Source organism: Typopeltis vanoorti, chromosome 16 (genome assembly GCF_054136105.1).
Source record: "Typopeltis vanoorti isolate ZY-2024b chromosome 16, IOZ_Tvanoo_1.0, whole genome shotgun sequence".
NCBI classification, from domain to species: Eukaryota; Metazoa; Arthropoda; class Arachnida; order Uropygi; family Thelyphonidae; genus Typopeltis; species Typopeltis vanoorti.
Window position 1 is genome coordinate 60,866,999 of NC_143564.1, and position 24,971 is coordinate 60,891,969.

Below are 24,971 nucleotides of genomic sequence, written 5' to 3' on the forward strand. Positions count from 1 at the left end.
GTTTGCTTATACTTGGGTAAAGGATTAAACAAGAATATAATTTCTTTGTAAGATTAATTTAAATTATAACCCAGTGAAAAAAACCTTCTACAACTACCTCTGATCCAGAGTACTTTAATAATAAAGTGATACACTTTATCACTATGGATAATATATGGATTCTGCATTAATTTCAATCTTGCTATCTTTCTAGTTCTGAAACCCATTGATAAGACCTCAATGAAGGTCTGAAAAACTGATCTGGGTAGTGACATTAACTATATTGCATAGCAATATATATGTCCAAAAGGAATTGTGCTTTTTATTATGATGTGAAGTCAGTGGCCTAGTCATAAAGATATGTGATGTGTAAACTTTGTTTGCTTACACTTGGCAACAATACTATAATTTCTTGGCAATATTAATTTAAACAAGGCAAAATTTGCAAATCCAAGCTATAATATTTGATTCTAGAAATTTCTGACCTAAAATAGTAGCAAGCAATGAAAATGTAGGATAAAATTAAAACATTTCCCCAATGTGATAAATAACTATAAATAACCCAATTTTTAGAAATGGAAACAATCAACTTTGTTTCCAGTGATTTTCAGTTTCAAAATTATCATTTATGCATATGACTTTACAGGAAAAAGAAAAGGTGATAATCATATGATGAGATGTTTGAAAAATATTAAGAATAAGATTGAACTTTCCAGCCACAGCTGTGATGCTGCCAGGTTACTCACATTGTCCTGAAAGAATATAATACCTTTGCAATTAACCAATGTCAGTCAGTTTTGAAGCAAGTCAAGTGCAACATGAATCTATTACAGTTGCACTGATTAGACAAATCTCTCCTGTTTGACCAGATGGTAGAAGTTCATAAGTCCAGCCACATTCTATCAGACAACAAAATATTCAAGTAAATATCATCCAATGCAAATTTTTGAATAATTTTTGGTGTGTGTGTGTTCACTGATTATATTTTCTCCAAATGTTGTGCATATCGTGTTAGTGTAGCATATACCCCCAAGTTTACACTCAATAAACATAGCATATTAAATTTAATGATTATAAACTGGGATTGGAAGCTTTTTTTTTGTTGCTTTTCACTATTTTACTGAACCACACTTTGCAATTTTTATGTCAATGGAAAAGCTGCATATAAGTTTTTGTTAAAATATAAAATTTTTTTTACATTTTTTTATGTGATATCACAACAGCATACTGTTAAACTCTTATCAGGCTGATAAGAGTTTAATCTTATCAGTCTGATAAGATTAAACTTATCAGACTGATAAGATTAATCTTACTAATGATAGTTTGCTGCCTAGATATGGCCCATTGATTAGGCACCACTCAATAATGATTCTCTAAAAATAAATGAAGCCTTACTTAATTGTTTTCTTGTTATCTTTTTTTTTCCGATTTAGAACTCCATCATAGTTATCCATCATCTGAATCATTAATGCTTGGTCACTGGAATCAACTGGAGCAACAGAAATATCACGAACTGCTCTGAATTTACCGCAGTTATTTAAATGTTCATTTTCAAGACGGAAGAAGTTCCAGACAAATCTCCTTTAAAAAAATAAATATAAAATCTGATATAAAATTACTACAGAAAACAAAATCTCATCTAATTCCATATTAAAATCTACAAGACAGCATTTTAGATTGATGTTCTGAAAGTACAATATGTCATTGGAATAATAACTTTACTTCACTTTCTTTCTTCAGAGTTATGGTATCTTTGCCTTGAAAATACAATAATACTTCTTTAAATATATTCTTGGTAAATTTCTATTATCTTTAAAAGGTTCTTCACTTTATAAAGATCCAACAGAAATTTACCGAAAATATATTTAAAGAGTTATTGTATTTTCAAACCAAAGATACCATAATAAGAAGAAGATATTTGTGACTAAAGCACTGAAGCTGTTTCTTTTGAAATAGAGAAGAATGACATATTTAGTGAAGTATATGGAAACTGCAATTATTATGATTAGTAATTGATCATTATGGTAGATTTTAACCATAGACTAAAAGCAGGAAATAGTTTATTATTATTATTAAACAAGACCTCATGGAGTCAAAGACTCATCTAGGAGGTCCTTTTATCTCACACACATCTCATCATACCGGGTCTTAAACACATTCAAACTCCTTGCAGACACCACACTCTCAGGCAAGGCATTCCAATCATTCACAACTCTGCACGAAAAAAACCTGCCTCTCACTCCCCTACTCACACCCTCTTTATAAAGTTTCCAGGGATGACCTCTGGTTCTCCCCTGATCTCCCACTATTCTCTGTAGAACTTCTCCACCATTGATCCTATAACAACCCCTTACCAACTTGTAGGTCTCTATCATATCTCCCCTCTTCCTTCTCTCCACTAGACTCTGCAAATTACATCTTTTCAATCTTTCCTCATACTCGACATTCCAGAGGTCAGAAACTACCTTAGTCAGTCGCCTTTGGACCCTTTCTAACATCTCTTCATCCTTCTGAAAACCAGGTGACCAAATCTGGGCACAATAGTCCATGTGTGGCCTAATCAAAGCCTTATACAATGGAACAAGAATCTCCCTACTTCTACATGTCAGTGTCCTCCTCATCATTCCCAGAAGTCTTTGTGTTGTCTTTACAATTTTGGCGATGTGTCCCCTAAATTTTAGATCCTTATCCACTATCACTCCCAGATCTCTTATTTCCTCTACTTCCAACAATATATTCTCACCAAGCATAAATTCTGCATCCCATCTTTGTTTTCCAAATTTTAAAACCTTACATTTTGCAACATTGAACTCACATCCCCATTTGCTTGCCCATTCACTCAATTTAATCAAGTCTTCTTGCAAGGCCACAACATCTTCACTACTCTTTATGGTTCGTCCCAACTTTGCATCATCTGCAAACAACTGAATATCTCCATCCAAATCTTCGCCAATATCATTAATATACATGTTAAATAGTAATGGCCCTAAAACAGATCCCTGAGGCACTCCACTAGTGACTTTCCTTTTCCTGGATATTGCACCCCCATACACAACTTGTTGATACCTATCATATAGCCAGTCTCCAATCCAATGCACTAATCTATTATCCAACCCCATCTGCTCTAGTTTGATTGTCAACTTATCATGAGGTACTCTATCAAAAGCTTTTGCGAAATCCAAGTATATTACTGTGTATCCTTCTCCTCTGTCCAAGGAAGCAGTCACTTTATTGTAATAAGTAAGTAGATTACTAAAACACGACCTCCCTTTAGCAAATCCATGCTGTCCATCAAAGATTATACCATTGTTGTCAACCCAACTCTGGATCCTAGTTCTCACAAGCTTCTCCAACAACTTAACCACAACACCTGACACACAGATAGGCCTATAGTTTGATGCTTGAGTTCGATCACCTCCTTTATGAAGTGGCACAATCTTGCCCTCCTTCCACTCTTTAGGGACTTGACCAAGTGCAAGACTTGTATTAAAAAAATATGTCAAGGCAGGTGTCAACTCTCTGGCACATTCCTTCAGAATATGCGGTGATATATTATCAAGTCCCACAGCCTTATTTACATCTAGTTTACTCAACTCCCCAAACACCTCTTGCTCACTTACAGTCAGTCTCTCCTCCCCATCATCAACCGCTCTTAATCTCTCCATGAAGTCACATTCACAAGATTGAAAGATCTTTATGAACTGCTCATTAAGTATCTCCACCACACATTCTGCAACAGCTGTCTTTATACCATTTCCTCCAATCAATGTCATCCTTCCATAATCATTCTTTCTTTTGCTGGCTACATATCGAAGAACTCCCTAGGATTCTTTTTAGCTTCATTAGCTAACTGCTGTTCATACCTCTCTTTAGCTACTCTCACCAACCAAGTCACCCTCCTTGCCTGGTCTTTGTAGACCTCATGAAATTGGTTACTTCCACTTCTCTTATGCTGCCTCCACAATGCCCTTTTTCTCTGTATTGCATGCTTAATCTCTTTATTTATCCATCTCCCACCTACCTTATTTAACCTTCTCACCCGTGGTATACATTTAGACATTGCATCCACTAAATATTTTTTGAAAATCCCCCAAGCTGCATTGATCTCTTTTCCAGCTAACTCCTCATTCCATGCTACACCTGCAAGCTGTCTCCTGAGCTCTTCATAATCACCCCCCCTTGTAGTTCCACATATACCCTTTTTTCACAGGGGTCCTTGCACTGCTGGCAACCACCCAAGTAATCACCTCATGGTCACTTTCACCAATTGGTGGATGATTTGATACCTCATTGATAATTACATCCTCCGATGAGATGACCAAATCCAAGACCCTTAATCCTCTTGTGCCCTCTGTTACATACTGTCTGAGGTAGTTATCCCTCAAAAACTCAAGAAACTTATTTTCTTTACTTCCAGTTGCTATCTCTTCATTCCAGTCTATATTGCCATAATTAAAATCACCCATAATGATCACCCTTTTCTTATTTGCTTGGCTGATTTGACTATACATTTCACTATCACCACCATCCACATTACCAGGTCTATAACAACATCCCACCAAGTATTTGATTCTATTCACCTCTATCTCACACCGTACTGCCTCAAAACCACTGGCCCCATTTCCCTCTTGCATCTCTACCTTGTATGGACATAACTCTTTCTCTATCATCAATAGCACTCCCCCTCCCTTTTTACCCCTTCTATCCTCACGAAACACATCATACCTTTCCATCTCTGTAATGGAAGTGAAATTCTTAAAAAATTATTACTTACCATCTTGATGCATTTGTGACTTTCATATTGACAGAAATCCTGTTATGTGACAGCCAAATGCTAATTTATAGACTGATACCACTTAGTGTGGCATGAAGAACAATAGAAATCGGAATATAACAAAACAGTAAATTATGTATACACTGCTTGGAAAGAAATCAATGGACACCATAGTATGAGAAACAAATAGCCCACTTTGGGAATTTTGGATCACACCCATCCATCTGCTTAGTATGTAGAAGATATAGCATGATTTGTTGCTCTATAACACAACTTTCCAAGCTTCACTGGAAATGCTCTTTGCACCACTGAAGACGATGCTGCATGTTGGTTTGGGTAATGTGTAGCTTGCACATTGCAGTCCTACCATGGAAACCCATGTTATGAGCCTTAGTTCTGCATGTTTTTGTGCAGATTCATGTTCCAGTTGATGCCTGGAACTCTGCATTTAAGGTTCGGCCAATGAATGGTGGTTTTTATATATTATCCTTCATATCACCCTATGGTTATATTGAGTGAATGTGGTAGGTCATCCATTGCAAGTAGCACTTGCAGTTGAACTCCCTGTACTTTCATCTCAGTATGGTACCACTGATTGTTGACCCGGGATGGCCCAATTTGTCAACAACTTGCTGAACAGATAGGCCTGAAACATGGCATTTTATCACAATGTCTCTTTTAAACTTCATCAATTCCCTTCATGCAGCTATTTCACCTGGACAGTTACACTGACTTGGGAGTATCATATTCCTCCAATTTATACCGGCTACAAATGTGAATCATTACATAACACAATGCATGTTTCCCATAGAGTTGTCTGTTGACTTCTTTCCAAGCAGTGTACATTACAATGGAAACTTTTTTTTCCCTTCCAGAAATGCACTCACAAAGTAACTACGATAAAACACTATTGCAATGTACGTATGTGTAATATGAGTCTCCATAGGTCAATAAGTTTTGACAGTACCCTTTGGTTGGAAAGACCTGGATATGAATCCCATGTAGGACATGAATAACCTTTATTGGGGCTTTTCAGGTGAAAGTGAGTGAGCCAGTCTGATATGGAGGTGGCAGAGTTTTTCCTTTCAGAAACTCAGGATTTTCATTCTGAAAAACAGACAAATCACATGAATGCAAGCAAATGGCAGTCTATGATGTATGCAAGGATTAACCATCCTATCAAAGAAATATTATTATTATTGCATGGACACCACCATGGAGTAAGGCTCACTGTGGGATTAATCAGGTTTCAAAGATGCCAAGTTACTTGGCCATGTCATTCAACCTAACATGCAAGTGAAACTGAGACTGGAATACATTTAATATGATTAAGGATAACAAGTAGAAAGCCAATCATTATGATTCAAGTTAGACCAATGTATGTGCCATTAGCATTTTTCTATGCCCCTGTAAACCATGGAGGTCTTGGGATTCCCTCATTGCTATGGTTAGTGCCAAGATATTACATAAATTTTCTTTCTCCACTTCAGAATTATCTTGCTGTATCCAGAACTTTGTGCATTAAGGATGATTATCCATACCACTGGATGGGTGCTTGATGGAAGGACACCTTCACAACCATTATAACTGCCTTGGTGAAACAAAGGAGATTGGTTTTAAGGTTGTATCATTCAGTCAATGGAGCTGCATTATAAGAATCTAAACACATTACCCTCTCAATATCAAGGATGAGACTCACTTTATGTCTGAATTTGAATATACAGATTTAATTAGCACAAGAATCAATGCTTTGCTGACTTCAGTTTGTACAATTCTGGGAAGAAGTGATAATAAGAACTGCAAAGCAGGTTGTATAGAAACTTTGGCATATGCTGCTCAATGTTGTTATCACATGCATGGAGTATGTGTTAGAAGATACAATGCAGCAGTGAGAGTTATAGAGAATAGATTGAAGAGCAAAAGTTGAACAGCAGTAGAACCCCACTATAGGACTAACATTGAACTGAGGAAGCCTAACTGTTTAGTAAAGAGAGGAGATGAGTTGTTATTGACATACCAGTTTTGGGTGCTGGGCAACCACTTGCTACCCTCCATCACAAGAAAGTTTCTTGCTGTGCTGAAAACCAAGATTTGCTGCAGCTACTTTAGGAAGAATGCCTCATTGTACCAAAATTTGTCATCAATTGTATCTTTTAAAGGTGTAGAGAGTGTCAGCAAAGTTTATATGGACTTTCTTGAGATAATTTCAAGTTATTCTCTTTGTGTACCTTGCAAGGCACACTGGGGGCATGGAGGACTTACCAGAGAATTCTCAAATCTCCATGTATGGAGATGGATAGCACAGGATGCTTTGAGAGCTTAGGCCTCTTTTTTCCCTACATCTGGGGCTACAGCGTTCAGCAAAATGTGAAATTAGGAAAATAAATAACAGAATGCAGATAACTTTGATGGAATTTCTCCGAATCCTTGCTGTGTACTCAGAAATACCTTTGTTAAAAGGGATGGAAGTTCTGTGGGCTTCTTCCCATGCAGGATGTTGTTGGAAACTGTCAGCTTGGCCAGTTAATAAAGTAGATTGGTAACTTGATAGTTACCAATTCATGTCAGCGAGAGATACCTAAGAAAAGAAAGTTTTCATCATCATCATCAAATTCTTGACATGTACCCTCAAGGGGTGTACAGGATATGATAATACTACATGAAAAATTTACATCATTACCAACTTTCTATCTACAATTTTCCTCCTAATCAGTCTGTTACTTGTCAAGACTCCAACATTATCAGATCTTATATTTCTATCGTCTAAGGCACTTTATGCCGTATCAATCCACCTATATCTTGGTCTTCCTCTGGGTCGTTTTCCTGCCAACATGACAGAGAACACTTGTTTTGCTAATCTTTCCTCGCCCATTCTGTTTAAGTGACCATACCACCTGAGATTAGCTCTGCTAATGCATTCCTGGATGCTGACAATGTCAAGATCTTTCCTAATATCCTCGTTTTTAATATGATATTGCCATTGATGCCATCTGTTCACGCCTATAATCTTTCTCAGGACTCTCATATCTGCGGTCTCTAGTCTTTGGTCAAGTGTTTTACTTCTGACCCAGCTCTCAGATCCATAAGTTAAAACTGGTTTGAACACTGTCTTGTATACAGATAATTTAGTGTTCCGACTAATTTCTCTCTTATTCCATATGAATTTATTCAACTGACTTCCTACCATACCAGCTTTGTTGATTCTGTTGTCTATTTCTATATTTAATTTACCATCTTCACTAAAAATCGTGCCTAAGTAGCTGAAATGTTTTACTTGTTCCACATGTTCTCCATTCACAACACAGTTGACATTTTCAACAATTCTACCTATTTTCGTTCTTTTTATTGCTGATCTTCATACCATATCTATTACAACAGTTATTCAATTTAGTCAGGGAATCTTGCAAACTTGTAGCGGATTTATTTAGAAGTATAACATCGTCCACATAAAGCAGCATACATTAACATCTCCAATTCTGATATCATGTTTAATACCACTTTCCTTCATAATGTGATCCATATGTTAAATATTAAATGTTTAAAAGGAAGGTTTATGAGTTCTAAATACCAAAGATTTTATAATTCTGTATTTATGAGATGGATGTAGTACAAATGAAATAGGTATATAGCAAACCACAAGTAGTTTGCAGTGCACAGAAGTAAAAGCAAGTTATCAGATTCATGTTTGATGAATGGCTAAAAAAGATATTGCTGCTGATGATTCTTTCTACAAAGTAAATTTCATTCTAGGATGTAAATTATTAATTTTGTGGAAAAAGGATAATATTTCTGGCTGATTGCCATTTCAAACAGTGGAACATCATCAACATAGATTACGATTTTTTTTCAAAACATTCCAAATAAAAATTTGGGGATAGAGGTGAGCTCATAGCAACTCCCTTGACCTCTTTATAAAGTTTGTCATTTCAGATGAAAAGTACAAATCATGAATTTGAATAAGTCTACAATATACAGTGGAAATTCTTGGGATAAAAATCTCTGATGTATCTCTTTTTCAAAAATATTCCTCAATGTCAAAGCCAACTGTAATATCTAAAGATTGGGATATGCTTATTATTATTAACATCTGATCTCTATGGAGTCAGAGACTCATCATTGCACACAATGCTCATCCAATCGCGCTTTAAACTGATTCAATGTGTCTTCAAGGCAATGCATTCCCCTCACCAACCACTCTCCATGTAAAGTACCTGCTCTTTTCACACCCTCCTTATACAGTTTTCAGTGGTTTCCTCTTGTTCTACCCCCCTCTCATTCCATGAAAAATCTCTTCCATCAACCTGAAAACAATCCCTGACTAGCTTATATGTCTCAATCATATCCCTCCCCCTTTTCCTCCTATTCACGAGGCTTTGCAACTTACATTCTCTCAATGTACTCCAAAGACCACTGACCACCTTTGTGAATCTTCTGTGGACCCTTTCCAACATATCTTCACCACCACGAAAACCCAGTGACCAAATCTGTGCACAATAATCCATAAGGCCTAATTAAGGCCTTATAATCACATCATAACCTCTCTATTTCTGCATGTCAGGGTCCTTCGCATCATTGCCATTATAGTACGCCCACAGATATGAGACTCTTCTGCACATATCAACAGAAGGAGAATCTGTTATGCAGCAACAGATTCTCCTTCTGTTGGAAAAACTACAAAGATTAATGATCATTGTAGTTTTTAAAGTGGTAACTATTTTGCTTGTATAACAGTTGGAAAATTTTACCTATAAAACACGTGATTTCACGTGTTGTTGACCAATTCGTTCATCGCCTTATTTCTTTCTCCCCTTCAACATGAATTGATTCTTTTTGGCAGTCTGCCAACGAGAGCTCTCCTTTCTGTGGTTGGACTATATCCGATGTGACATCTTCATAACTTGTGCAAAGTGGCCCCTGAATTTCAGGTCCTTGTCCACCATCACTCCTAGATCTCTCATCTCCTCTACTTCCTTTAAAGTTTCCCCATCAAGTGTATACTTTGCATTCCATCATTGCTTACCAAATCTCAAACCTTACACTTTGCAACATTGAGCTGACAGTTCCACTTACCTGGCCATTCATGCAATCTATTCAGGTCCTCCTGTAAGGCCATAACATCTGCTTGATGCTTATTTGTGAGAGAAATTCTGTGAATGTTTTTTTTTTTAAATCAGCGAAATAAAGTAATCAATTAGAGGACTGATAAAATTAGACAATAATTTTGTAATTATTGTCTAATTACGAAATTAGATAGATTTAGGTAGATATGTCTGATGAATTTATAATAGAATGAAGAGAACGGTTATTTTTAAACAGGTTAGAGATGTCAGTACCGACAACAACATTCGCCAGGAACGTTCAAAAATTTGATATCAAGTTATTCATTATATCTAGATTATGAAAGAACGACAAAATGGTTTTGATGATAATGCCATTTTTTGTAAAGATAACCAACTTAAAAAACTGCATTCTTTTAGGTGTCAATCAGCCATGAAATCCTATGGAAGGTGCCATTCTTCTTCTTCCACTCAGAAAGTATAACACAGTGCTAGAGTCAAAATTTGCTGTTCAGCTTCATGGAAAATATAAAGTGTGCAATTCTGTATTTTTTTACCTTAAGATGGAGTTAGGCATTTATGGGTAAATGCAGCTAGAAAGCGTGTAGTTGGTTCTCTGTTTTTTTTTTTTTTTTTATAAGGAGACAAGGATAGGCATTTAGAGATAATTGTATTATCTAATTGCATGCACCTCCAGAAATTTAGATATCCAATTTAGTATGACTACATGTGATGCATCAGCAAATATATCTCATTATGGTTGCACTTTATTGCTGCTTGCTTTAATAAGATATTTTGCAAAATTCTTTATCCTCCTCTTCTCATAATAACCTACATATATATATGCCAAAGTTTTAGAAAATATAATGGGAAGGAATCTGCATTTAGCAAGTCAAAATATTATCAGCATTGTTATCTCGTTCATTACTGGTATGACTAAATTTTATTAATTACCTGAATACTTCAAGAGGTGTCAAAACTGTGACTATCAGATCAGCTTGCATCATTCCCATTTCTGTAAGTGAGACAGATAAAGTCCATCCAAATCGAAGAATCAGATCTTCTATTATAGCAAAATAATAGTATCCCTGAAGGCAAAAAAAATTTTCAGGAACAAAATTCAGTCATTTATCATATCAATTTATTAGTATACACCAGTAGTTCCCAACCTGTGGTCTGCAGACCCCTAAAGGTGTACATCTGAGGGGGTCCTCAATACGTTCATTTTTATATCAAATGTATATCAGCCAAAAACAAAAAAAAATAGTTTTTGTTTTTGGCTGATATACATTTTTTTAATAAAAGCTGTTCCCTTTTCTAGTATTGCTAGTACCAGATGCAAAAACATAGGCATAATTTAAGATAAAGGGGGTCCTCAATACGTTCATTTTTATATCAAATGTATATCAGCCAAAAACAAAAAAAAATAGTTTTTGTTTTTGGCTGATATACATTTTTTTAATAAAAGCTGTTCCCTTTTCTAGTATTGCTAGTACCAGATGCAAAAACATAGGCATACTTTAAGATAAAAAGTAATCAATTCCAATCCTCTTCATAGGAGTCTACTGTATTTTTCAAATTAAAATGACAGTCCTCTACTTTCATAAGGTTGGGAACCACTGGTATACATACATACCATTGTATACAATGTATGTACCACATTAATTTATATAATGTGATACAATGTATACTCTTGATATTTGGGATAATGGAGGGAGAGGGGATGCATGGATATTGAAAAACATGGATAATCTGAACTTCACATTTGTTTAACAATATAAAACAACTTATTTGAATTACAATGGCTTTTATTTGTATTTTTTACATCAGTCCAAGACAGGAAATGAAATAATCTACAGCACATTAATGCTACACGTATGCAGGATGTATGAGAGACGGACTGGGATATCAGCGTATCCCAATACTTAATGCATGTTGTAGCTGTTGACACTCACAATTTATTATCAAAATGTCAAAAATTAATATATCAGTAAACCTAACCACACTGGTGCTGTGTGTAGGCAATCGTTACTAAAGAAGGAACCTATTGATATTTTATTTGCAAGGATGGAACTATAGTTGTTGGGAAACCCTTTGTGAGGAAGACTGTTCTAAAGAACAGTGGCAGTTGGAATAAAAGATTAGAAAGATAAGAAGCATGTTTCATAAATGTGAAGTTAGACCATAAAAGGATGGCAGTTCAGTGGAGCATGACTATAGAAGCACCTATAGAAAATTCAAAACGGAAACATCATCTGTAAGATAAGTGATTGAAACTAGATAGTAATCATTATCAGCTGAATTGCTTGCTCTCCTTTGAACCATCAAGAATTTTTAATTGTTAGGCAAGTTTTTTATGCGCCATCCAAAACAAGTAAACAGTATTTCAAGGATGGGCAGATTTGGGATTTGTACAGAATTAGTAGCTGAAAGGATGAAAAACTAGCTTGCTGAGTGGAAGGCTATGCCTAGTTTTTAGAGGCTGAAGAACCTACTGATGATGTGGTATTTGATACCAGGAAAGGCTAGTCTAAAGAGAAAAATTTGATCCTGTCTAGTCATCCTTTTTTTGAGAGAAGGTGACTGAGTTTCTGATTGCAGAATGATATGCAGATCAGTATTAAAGTCAGCAGTTGCAGAAGACCTAGGTCTTCTGCAACAGCCTGGGATATTTGAGCACTGCAGGATTAAATGAGTAGGAGGAACAGAGTGCCATCATCAGCAAAATTGTGGATGGGATTATTAGTCAGTGAAGGAAGATCATTTATATATGCATTGGTGTCCAAAAGCTAAAAAAAAAAATTTCATAACTACAGTAAAATGTGGACAAATTTATTACCAGCATACTAATAAATTATATTACATAAAAATGTGTTATAAATTTTGTACAAATTAAATTGCAATATATTTTCAGCAAAAGTTACATATTTCCTAAGGAAGTAATTAAGGAATTAATGTACAATGCTTACAGAAAACTATGCAGATAGGCATTTCAATATGGAATATGTCCACCCCGAACTGCAATGCAGCTATTACAACATTGTACCAAGTTATTCAGGAATCCTTAAGGCAAACTGGTCCACTCCTCCTTCAAAGAAAAGAAAAGGCCTTGTTTGTTTTCTGGAGGGGAATTTTAAGCAGCAATGCATCTTCCTATTGTGTCCAAAACATGTTCTATGTGATTGATATCTGGAAAACAAATTGGCCACTCAATTCGATTAATAGCCTCTGTCTCTAGAAGTATCTCCACTGCTCATGTACAATGTGGTGTAGCATTGTCATCCATAAAAATGAATTCTTCGCCTACAGCACCATGGAACAATTGAACACAACATCGAAGAACTTTGTTGCAATACCATTCACCAGTCATAGTCCCTTTTTCCAGCACTTGTAGCTCAGTGCATCCATTAAGCATAATGCCTCCCAACACCATTACCGCCATATCTACCACTTTCACGCCAGATCATGTCGTCTAGAATTGGAGGAAAGACAAACGACTCATCTGTAAAGAGTACATTAGCCCATTAGTATCTTGTTTAAATTTTATGGATACAACACCACTGAAACATGTTCTACATTGAGCTGTGGATAAAGGGAAGCAGACTATAGGCCTTCAGGTGTATAGGCCTACTTGCCGCAGTTTGTAGAGATATCTGCATACCTGTGCTTGAATGGAGCCAGCTTGCAAGCTGACTCTTCCCATGGTAGAGCAAGGGTGACCTCTTAGCAAACATCTGGAACATATTCCATTGGTTTGAATCACTGCTGAGAGCCTAGATACAATACTATGTGAAATTCCAAACTCTCTGGCTTAAGCCATCTGGGACCCTCTGACAGTAAAAGTTTTGGGGCCCTAAAAATTTCTACATTTGCAAAAGTTCACAACATTTCTCTTACAGCCTGGTATACTTCAGTGGCAGTACTGAATTTGTCTTTATCTTCTTTTAAAAATAGTAGAAACTATTCCAATTCATAATTAAAATGCATAATATCTACAATATATTGTTCTTATAGAGCTCTTTTAATTTTTCCACATAACTCAGGGCTCTTGGTGGCTGCCAGATTCAACACTCGCTTGATCCGCCTCTGCTCTCTGGAAATATCAGTAATTCTGTAGCCTTCTTCAAGCTTTCTAACAATTCTTCCCTGCATGAAATCATCCAGATGATGTCCTTGAGACATTACAAGACATCCAAGTTTGCAACTTTATTCATTCACAAAAAGAGCCTCCTTCAAACACGTTACTTAGTGCAGCCTTCTGCACGGTTAGCCTAGTGGCTGTGCGCTTTGCAACCATACGTCTGGAGAAGGAGTGTCCCAGGTTCGATTCTCGTCGAAGACATGAGGAATCTGAGGATCTTCCTCAGCCATAGCCAAGTTAGTCGGTCTTGGGCATGGGCAATAGGGTTTTTTCCGCCAGTTTATCTGGCGTTTTTCATCCCGCAAGCAGGCAAACTGGCCCCGTGAACACACACGGATCTACAGCCATAAATACTTAACCCCCCATGAGAGGGCTCAACTCGCCACAATAGGGACGAGGGAGAAAAAGGGAGGAAACTCCATACGAATAAATAAAAAAAGTGCAGCCTTTTGCCTTTCATCCTGTTGAGTGCTATCACGTGACTCCTTTGCAAGCAATTTGAAGATGTGAATGTGTACCTGCTTTCTACTCAAAATCGTCAGTTATACAAATTGTCACAAGCTGATTTGTTCTTAGGTTTGGACACCAGTATATGTTTAACTGAGAGTACATACACTATAATTAAAAACAAAATTCATATACTTTTTTTTTGTACATTAATATGCATTCCATCAGATAAATTTTAATTTTTGCTTGCTCCCAAGCCATTTTCTTGAGGTGTATGCTCTAAGAATTATGTATAACAAGAAATTATGCCACTAAATTATGGTGCTAAGAAATACACCTATTCTTTTAGCTAGATATACACTTAGAAACATGTTCCTTTCACACACATTACTTGTGTGCACTCTAGTCATAAAGACACATAACCACTTTTATGTCTCTTTAGTATGCATAATTTTATTAATGAAATAATTGGTAAATTAGAAAACATGCACAGATAATCTGCAATCTAAATAATCCACCACTCAGATAAATGAAAATACATAACACTGTAATTAAAAACAAAAAGTTTTTTTTTTTTTAAATTCCTATTTGAAGATTAAAGTTTCATTTAAAACTAAGTTGGTAGTGATTCTGCAACTTATTCAGTTTTTGAAACTTTCAACTACAATAAAAATTTAGTATAAAGGTAGACATTACGGGATATATATATATATATATATATATATATATATATATATATATATATATATATATATATATATATGGGGGGGGGGTGATCTGAAAAGTTCTCGGCCTTGACCATAAATGGCAACACAATCGGCAAGATTTTTTTTTCTAAGTTGGTACATCTGTCATAAGCATCCATGTGAAATTGCAAGTCATTCTATGAAGTAGTTTTTTTGTACAGCTGTCGGAAGACAAAGTGTTGTCTGTATCCCTTGAAATGGATAAAATTGAGTATCGTGCGGTTATAAAATTCTTTGTAAAAGAAAGTTTAAAGCCAAAAGAAATTCATTCGTAGTTCATAAAAGTTTATGACCACTCTTCTCCTTTGTTTTCAGCAATTAAGAAACGGGCTGGCGAGTTTAAACATGACTGTACCAGCCTTGAAAGGTGATCCATGTGAAGGACGTCCAAAAAGTGTAACACCACCAGAAATCATTGATCAGTGCACGATATGCTATTGGATGACCAGCGAGTCAAAGTGCATGAAATTGCTGAGACTATAGGCATTTCAAAAGAACGTGTAGGATATATCTTGCATGAAGAATTGCAAATGAAAAAGCTCTGCGCAAGATTGGTGCTGCGTAGATCAAAAATGCACTCGCACGAAAATCTTTTGCTTGGAGCATTTTAACAAGAATAAAACCGATTTTGTGTATCAATTTATTAGTATGGATGAGACTTGGATTCACCATTACACTAGAATCCAAACAGCAGTCAAAACAGTGGACAGAAGCCGGTTTTTCAGCGCCAAAGAAGACAAGGTCATGGCATTGGTGTTTTGGGATGCTAAAGGCATTTTGTTTATTATCTTGAAAAGGGTAAACCAATAACTGGGGAATATTATTCTGATCTTTTAACCAGACTAGATGAAAAAATTTGTGAGAAGAGACCTAGTTTGCAGAAGAAAAAAAATCATCTTTCATCAGGACAATGCACCTGCCCACAAAGATGTTTTTTGGCAATGGGAAAATTAAGGGATCTGCACTATGAACTGTTGGAACATCCACCCTATTCCTCAGATTTGGCTCCCTCTGACTTCTATCTCTTCCCAAAACTAAAACTCTTCCTCGCTGGTCAGCATCTTTCTTCGAATCAAGAGGTGATTGCAGCTGCTGTAGAGGGGTATTTTGCAGATCTTACTGAGAACCACTACAGGGATGGGATAATGGCACTGGAGCATCGCTCGCTGGGATAAATGTATTAGTCTTAAGGGAGATTATGTTGAAAAAAAAAAAAAAAATTTGAAATTATAAATTAGTTTTTTCATTGTTAGGCTGAGAACTTTTCAGAGCACCCACGTGTGTGTGTGTGTGTGTGTGTGTGTGTGTGTGTGTGTGTGTGTGTGTGTGTGTGTGTGTGTGTGTGTGTGTATATAAATAAATCTAATTCACTTTATTCCCTGAAAAAGGCAGCAAGTAGGTGGAACTCTTTTAGCTCTAGCTTTGAAAGTCAGCAGGCACCCAATTTCTACCTCTAGTCATCACTGATTCAGAGCTATCAGTGATTTCAAGACTTTGGAGTGTACAAAAGTACAGCAAGCATTTTCTACCATGCTTCAGTCTTGTGTTCCTAAACCATAATTATTGTCTAAAATAGCATGAATTTGATTAATTGTGTTAGAGTTCGAAGTGTGTTAGTGGTCGAAAATCATGTGCCAAAAATTAACTTGAGAATTGGTTTAAAAAAAGTCTAAAGAAAAAATTTCTCTAGTTATGACTGTAAATTCTATAACAGCTTTTTCAGACAATTCTAGCATTATGGAAGTATTATCACAAGGCTATTTAGGCATTGTATAAAAAGATTAAAATATTATGCCTACTGGATATGCTAACCACCCGTATGGCTGGCCAAGTGGTTAGCATATCCACTCTCCAACCTGCAGGATGCGGGTTCAAATCTTGCTGTGGACATGGATGTGTATAATTGTCTTTAGGTGGAATATGAATTTCATTGCCCAGTGTGAGACCATCTCCCTGCTTATTGTTGTATTATTGAATGTTACAGGCCATCATCAGTGGCAACAATAGCTAATTGCAAAGTAGAATGTGAACAATGGATTGATTTGAAAAAGTAAGAGCCATCCAATCTTATACATAAAATAGTGCAATGGCATAACTGAGGAAATTTATGTATAACTTCTCAGAAAGGACCATTCTACAGCTTTTAATTCCTTATAATTCAAATAACAAAGAATCAGTGGAAAAAGAATGAAGAAAGCATCTCTTTAACATCAGTAACTGCAAAATCTCAACCTGGATGATACACCTTTGAAAAGTGATCACTCAACAACTCAACCATTTCTTTTGCCTCTGTCACCTTCCTATCATCATCATTGATTAAAAATCATCCTTCCATAGTCATGTTTCCTCTTATTTATTACATAATGAAAACACTCTTTTGGATTTATTTTGGCCTGCTTAGTTAATTTTTTATTCTTAGTTAATTAGTATGCTGATCACATTTCTCTTTATATTCCCTCCACAATTTTATTTTATAGCTGTTTCTTGATATTGCTACCCATCCACTTAATTGCCATTTGGTTTATCTTCTTGACCATAGGCATGCAGTCAGATAATTCTTTTCTCAAACAACCCCTGACATTTTTACCTTGTAGCCTCTTAAGCCATACCGCTCCAATATGCTTCCTAAATCTGTAATAATTGCCAGCTTTATACTTCAACATAATCTCTTTCTTGACATAGAATTCAACATGTGTAGTAACTTTCTATAACAAGGCTGCATGGCCATTCTCTCCAGTTGGAGGGCAGTGTCAACCTTGGTTACAGATACATATTCTGATGCTATTACTAGATTCAACACTCTAAAAACCCTGGTCTCCTCTATTATTATTATTATTATCCAGAGAGGCCCTAAACATCATACCAAGCACTATCCAACATTTGCAGAATATTTATCATGCTCCACTTTGAACTCATTTCACAGTCATGGCACCCACAACAGACTCTGGCATTCTCTTCCACTCATTCACCACTCTCCAAGCAAAAAAATCTAGAAAAAATTTTTCAGAACAGGTCTGGTGAGAGAACTACAGGTCATCAGTTTCCATGGATAGCCCCTAGTTCTTCCACTACCAAACCTGTTCTGAAAATTTTCCTCTGGATTAATCCCATAAAAACCTTTTAGTAATTTGTGTGTCTCAATCATATCACCCCTTTTTTGCCTTTCAACCAGTTTCTGTAATGCACAAATCTTCAATCTATCCTCATAAGGTGCATTTCATAGACCTATCATCTTGGTCACTTGCCTCTGCATCCTTCTCCATCCCTCATCTCCAAGAAACTCAGGTGACCAGATATGTGCACAGTAATCAAGATGGGTCTTACCAAGGCTCTATATTACAGGCATTCTTATATTATATTATACCCTGTCATAATATAGCCTACTTGTCTCTTCTCATTGGGGAGTATTCTTCAGTAACAAGTAATTTGATGAGGTGCTTTAGCCATTTTGCAATACATCCTCTAAACTTTAACTCCCTATCCACTAATACCTCCGAATCTCTGGCTTCATCAATTTCCTGGAGTACAGTTCCATCAGAGTGGTACACAGCTAGTGATCTTTTCGCCCCCAAAATGCATCACCTTACACTTTGCCACATTAAACTGACATCCATTCTCCTTTGTCCAGACTGCCAGTCTGGGCAAAGGAGAATGGATGTCAAATCATCCTACAAAATTTTAACATAATCTTTGTTAACTATTGTTCTACTATACTGACTATACAAAACTACCCAGTTTTGCATCATCGGCAAATAACCAAATAGTTCCTCTCAGATCCTTTCCTATATTGTTAATGTACATGTTAAATAGTAGCGACCCAAGAACAGAGCCGTCTGGCACACTACTAGTCACAGGCTTTCTACTCGACTCTATTCCTGAATAAACTACAGTCTGGGTATCTCCAGACTGTTTATTTATTTATTAGAATTCCACACAACATCCTGTCAAAAGCCTTTGCAAAGTCAAACAGTATCACTGTAAACCTATTACCTTTATCCAACTCAGCTGTCAATGTATTATAAAATAGGAACAAGTTACTGATGCATGACCTACCCTTCAGAACCCACACATATAGTATCTCATTTTTATCCATTCCTGTATTTTGCTCTTGACCAATTTCTCCAGGACTTTGACTACAACTCCTGATATGCTGATCAGTCGGTAATTTGCTACATCACTCTTGGAGCCTCCTTATGCAATGGAACTATTTTCCACCCCCACCCCCACCCTTGAGACTAACCCAGAGCTGAGACTTAAATTAAACAGCATGGTCAAAGGCAGTGGTAATTCCCTAGCAACTTCTCATAAAACTCAAACTGGTATACTATCTAATCCCATAGCTGTGTGCGCATCAAGGTTCTGTATTATGCTATGCACCACCAGTTCATTTACCTCAGTTTCCATATAAGCCTTTGCATATCTTGTTACTGCAATATTTCCACCTGGATGATATACTCTTGTAAAGATTTCACTTACTAATTCTATTTTGCCTGATTCAGTTACCTCCCTACCATCGGCATTCATTAAAATCATTCTGCTATAAACATTCTTCCTTTTACTTGCAATAAACTGAAAGAACTCTTTCAGATTAGATTTGGCTTCTACTACTAATTTCGTTTTATACTCTGCTTTTACCTTTCTTACCACACTGGTTACCCTTCTGTCCTGTGCTTTGTACTTATAAGTCTAGTCACTTTTCTCTTTGAAATTCCCTCCACAATTTTTTTTTTTTTTTTTTTTGTACTCCAGCTTAAAGCAATATCCTAAGTTTTTCATACTTAGCAGTCCTGTAATTTCACATATATCTCCCTCTTAACTGAAAATTCCACACATTTAGCCACCTCACAGGTCAAAACCATATGATCATTCTCTCCAATTGGCGGCAACGTGGTCAAATTGGTTATAGACAAATTCTCGATGCAGTTACTAGATCTAGCACTGTGAAACCCCTAGTATATTCCGTCACATATTGTTTCGAGTAATCATTTCTTAGTAACTGCATAAATTCCATTTCTTTCCTCCCATGTGTCCTCTCTTCCTTCCAATCTATGTTCTCATAGTTGAAATCCCCCATACTTAATACCTGCCCTCCACTCATTGAGCTTATTTGCCAATGCATACTATTCCCCCGAATCATCCTTTCCATTCCCAGGTCTATATAAACATTTAACTGAATATTTTGTTCTGCTGGTCTCTTTCTCACACCAGATAGCCTCAAATGTGCTATTTTCACTGGTCTGCAGTTGAACTTCTACTCTCTTTAGTTGCAGCTCATCAGCTATCATCAATAACACTCCTCCCCATTCTTATGAGGAGGAGTGTTATTGATGACATACGCTTCATATTCTATCGCACTAACTATATCATATTCTGTTAGCCATGTCTCACTAATGCCAATAACATTTGGCCAGGATGAACTAACCAGTGCTAAAAACTCTTCCCCCCCCTTGTTCTGAATGCTCCTGGCAATAAAGTACATAAAGTGCAATAGCCCCTTAGGCCACTGCTGTTTTTATGCTTTATACTAGCTATCCCATTCTGGTTTGTTACCAGTGGTACTAACTTAACATTTTCTGCACATTCTTACACTCAACTGCCTCACTGGTATCTGTGTACTTGCTCAACATCTTCCTCCCTAAAAGCTCTAATTTCCCTAATTATGCATATCTACTTTCACTTCATTCAGCAACACTTTTTCCAGACTCTGAACACCAGATCCATTCAGATGCAAACTATCCTTGTATGAGTCCTTTCGTATCATTAAATTCACTCTACACATCCACAAATTCCACATCATTCCTCCTGCATCAAACCCATTCACTATTATGGCCCTCCTTCTCAACTCAATATTCAATTCTGACATGCTGTTTACTTTCACTTCCACTTTACATTTCACCTCTAGCTTTCCATACCTCCTTTCCTCTCTCCGAGGCTCAGCCTGCATTCATCGTGCTATTCTGCTGATGCATAGCATCCACATCTTCCTTAATCATTCCCTATAGTTAGTCTATAGCAGCAACCTATAATATATTTTGTGCTACTGCTGTATGAATGCTGAGCCTTTATCTTGCACCAGATAGCCTCAAATAAACCATCCTCCCTATACCTCAAATCCTCTTTAACTTCTAATTTTGTTGGTTGAAGTTCTTCATCTGTCATATCCTACTTCCTGTCGTATTCTCTCTTCCTATCCCATTCTCCTTGAAAATATAATACTCTTTACATTCTATCCCTGCAACTATAACATTTTCTGTCAACCAGGTCTCACTAATGCCTATAGTTTTTGGCCAAGTCAAGCTAACCAATGCTAAAAACTCCTCCTCCCTTATTTCTGATATTCATGTATATGGGATGGAATAGAAGAGGAGAAGTAGGTTCAGTGTATTTTCTGTTGCACAGTAAAGGAATGCTGGGCAGCTGGTGCTCTTGTATTAACAGACGTAACAGAAAGTAGAGGAACAATGGTTGCCAATTCACTGAAGCAGTGACCATGGAAGTACCTGTAGAATAGACACAGCGCTGAAAAAAAAACTACTGTTTCAGCCTTCATCCTCTATCTCACAGTAGTGAGATAGAGGATTAAGTGAATCTGTAAAAGAGGGATGAGCCTGATTGCTCACCTCTGGAGAGCAACAACCCCCAAAAAAGTGAGCACTATTCTAAGTATTTGTATATAGTTAAATAGCCTCTTGAATGAAAGAGAATGCCTAGTTTATTGGATGCTGAGGAGGCTATTGATGTGATGTGTATTACCTGTAGAGACTGAAGGTTAACGTTAGTCCATGCAGAGAGTCTGTTCTTATCTGGTGATTTGTGTATTACTGAGGATAAGGATAGCTGAGCTGAGATCTCTTTTGCAAGAGCAAAAGGCAAGACTGTGTTTTGGTGGGCACTGAACATGACAAGGCTATCTTTGCCCCACTGAAGGATAGTATGTAGATCAATGTCAAAGTACTGCATGATATTTGCAGTACTCTGCATGATTTGTCAAATGAGTAGGATGAGTGGAGAGTACTATCATCTGCGAAGCTTTGGATAGGATTACTTGTGACTGCGAGTCATTTATGAACAGGAGAAAGTGGGGTGATAAGACAGCCTTGAGACACTCCAGCATTGATGGTGAAGCTGGAAGAGAGGAGCTATCTAGCAAGCCATCTATCTTTCCCAGATGATATATATAATCTGTTCTTCTGAGGATTCTCTTGGAAGAATTACAGTGTATTATAATGGACAAGAATTACATTGTAATAAAGATGACACTCAGTGGTTACTTTTTATCCAAATTACAAGACATCTTGGATAATTATGCTCTTAAGTTTTTTTTTTTTTTTGTATGACATGTATGGTTATCTTGTATGAATTTATTGTCTTGTGTCTAACCATGATCACATCAGTTATAGCGGCTGTCAGAGCTTGCACACTGTTGCCTAGTCTACATATTTAAAGACATTATTTGTACATAACTTGAGGATTTCATACATTGCAATGGGCATGGCATGTACACCTATCTGGATTAAAAATATGGCATGTGGAAAATGGGAATGTGTGTGTGTGTGCACATTAAATGCAAATAATAGGAAGCTTTGGGTGACAAATGTTACTGTTTTGGGCTTTAGCAGCAATGTAGGTAGTGCATCAAAAGCAGTGCTAACTAGATATAAGTAGTGTATTAAATTTAAGGTAAAGAAAATATAAAAGAGGTGTCTGTGGATTTAACCTTGGATAATACTGTGGCAAATGGGAATATTCTGATGGATGGCCATGACTGTGTAAGTGAATGCAGGATATGTATGTGTAAAGGGAGGTGGGGGGGGGGGGAGAGAGAACCACTAAAGAAGGAAATGGAAAGCTTGAAGACTGAGTTGAGGAGGAGGAGAATGAATGAAGAGATTATGAGACTAGAAAGATTAGCTACTGCAAGGAGGAGATGTGAGAGAAAAGCATGAGAGAGCAAGGGAAAGAAGGCAAGAGAACAAGGAATAGAGAGATGACAGGAAGGAGGGAAAATAGGGGGGGGGAGTGGAATCAGCAGAAAGGGTCAGGGATGCAAGTGAAAGAAGAATGAATGAATTTGTTAGGAGCATCATGTATGGAGATTCCACGATTCATGGTGTGTGTGTGTGTGCAGAGTAGAGTGTAAGAGAAGTGCTTGCCTTAAGGAATGATAGAGAGCTTGGCAATGAAGCATGGTGAAAACATTAAAGAGAAGATAGTGATGGTTGAAGATGAAAGAAGAATGAATGAATTTGTTAGGAGCATCATGTATGGAGATTCCACGATTCATGGTGTGTGTGTGTGTGCAGAGTAGAGTGTAAGAGAAGTGCTTGCCTTAAGGAATGATAGAGAGCTTGGCAATGAAGCATGGTGAAAACATTAAAGAGAAGATAGTGATGGTTGAAGATGATACTGAGAGGTAGCAATATGTTAAGGATTGTAAAGCAGAAATGTTTAAGAGGGGAAGATAGTGAGTCTGGTATGATAATGCAGAGTAGAGGAGAAGAAAAGCAATAATGAATGAGATGATAGTGCGAGTGTGTAAGAAAAGAGGTTTACATTCCTTAAATGGAGTGCATTTGAGGATAGAAGAGATGTATGTATGTAAGAGATGGCCTCATATGGGGTCAGTGGCATGCAAAATGAGAGGATGTATATTGTATTTTGCAGAGCTAAATAAAGTCATGAAGAGTAATGATAGCTACATGAATACTGACAATGCACTCACTGGTTATTTTTCTGTATACAAATCTATTGAACATTGGGAATAAAGGGAATGTGGTGTTGTTTGTGGAATAATAAAGGGAATGAGTTTGTGGTGAGTGACTCAGTCTCTCTGAAGATTGTTGGTATCAGTGAAACTTGGTTGACTGAGAAGGATATCCAGAAAGGGATAAAAATTGAAGGGGATGACATATTTTGGCAGGATAGGGAAGGTGAACAGAGTGATGGAGTGTAACTCACAGTAAGAGATGAATTGTGTCCTCTCAGAATAAGGAATCAGAAAGTAAATTCATACTAATGGTTCTGAGAGTATATGATGTAAGGTAGAAGTGGACAAGGCAAGATATTTAGTGGAATGTTGTTGCTATAGACCAAGAAACAGGTGATGAGCAGGAAATGTTTAGGCAAATTCGTTTGCCAAGTGCAAAGTGAGTACTCATTCTGGGACTTCCATTATGGCAATATAAACTGGGTAGAGGAAGCAGCATACAGTTAGAAAATGAATTTTTGGACTTCTTGAGGGACAATTGTCTTAGGCAGCATGTGGTAGAGGAAACATGAGGATCAAGAGTTTTGGACTTGGTTGTAGCATCAGAAGATCTGCTTATGATAAAAATATCATATTTAACACCAGCTGTTGAGCATGACTATGCAGGATGATCAGGCATGCAGAAATATCAAGGAATTTGTGTAGAATTATAAGGCTGGCAAGTTTAATTAACTTAGAAACAAGCTGAGCAGACATGAATTAAAGAAATGGATCAGAAAAGCATAGGAAATAGTTAAGAAGAAATTATTAACAGCAATGGCAGATTGTTTATTTCAAGTGAAGAAAATAAAGCAATTTAGAGTAAAATGGATGACTAGGGAAATTAAACAGGAATTGCAGATGAAAAGAGATTATGGAGTTTTTTCACAGTGTGGTTAGAAGGAGGAAAAATTAGTGCAAATGGATTATATAGCTGGGTGCAGATGATAATTGAATGACCATGTGACACAGCTGGGCTATTTAATGGGTACCACTATTAGGGTATTTCATCTTGGTCAACCAGGCTTTATTCCTAGAGAAAGGATTGTAAGTGAATGAAGAGGATATATTCTAAATACTG

At 36.8% G+C, this 24,971-nt stretch overlaps 1 protein-coding gene across 1 annotated transcript in view; it reads right to left on the bottom strand.

Annotated features, from left to right (window-relative positions):
• Positions 1–1,370: 1,370 nt before the first annotated feature.
• Positions 1,371–24,971, bottom strand: part of LOC150098060 (solute carrier family 53 member 1-like) — a 235,703-nt gene continuing 212,102 nt past the window's right edge. Inside the window, exons 15-16 of the mRNA XM_090406669.1 lie at positions 10,765–10,898; positions 1,371–1,560 (exon numbers count right to left, since the gene is read on the bottom strand). Coding sequence (XP_090262795.1) covers positions 1,371–1,560; positions 10,765–10,898 — 324 coding nt within the window. The remainder of the gene's footprint in view (positions 1,561–10,764; positions 10,899–24,971) is intronic.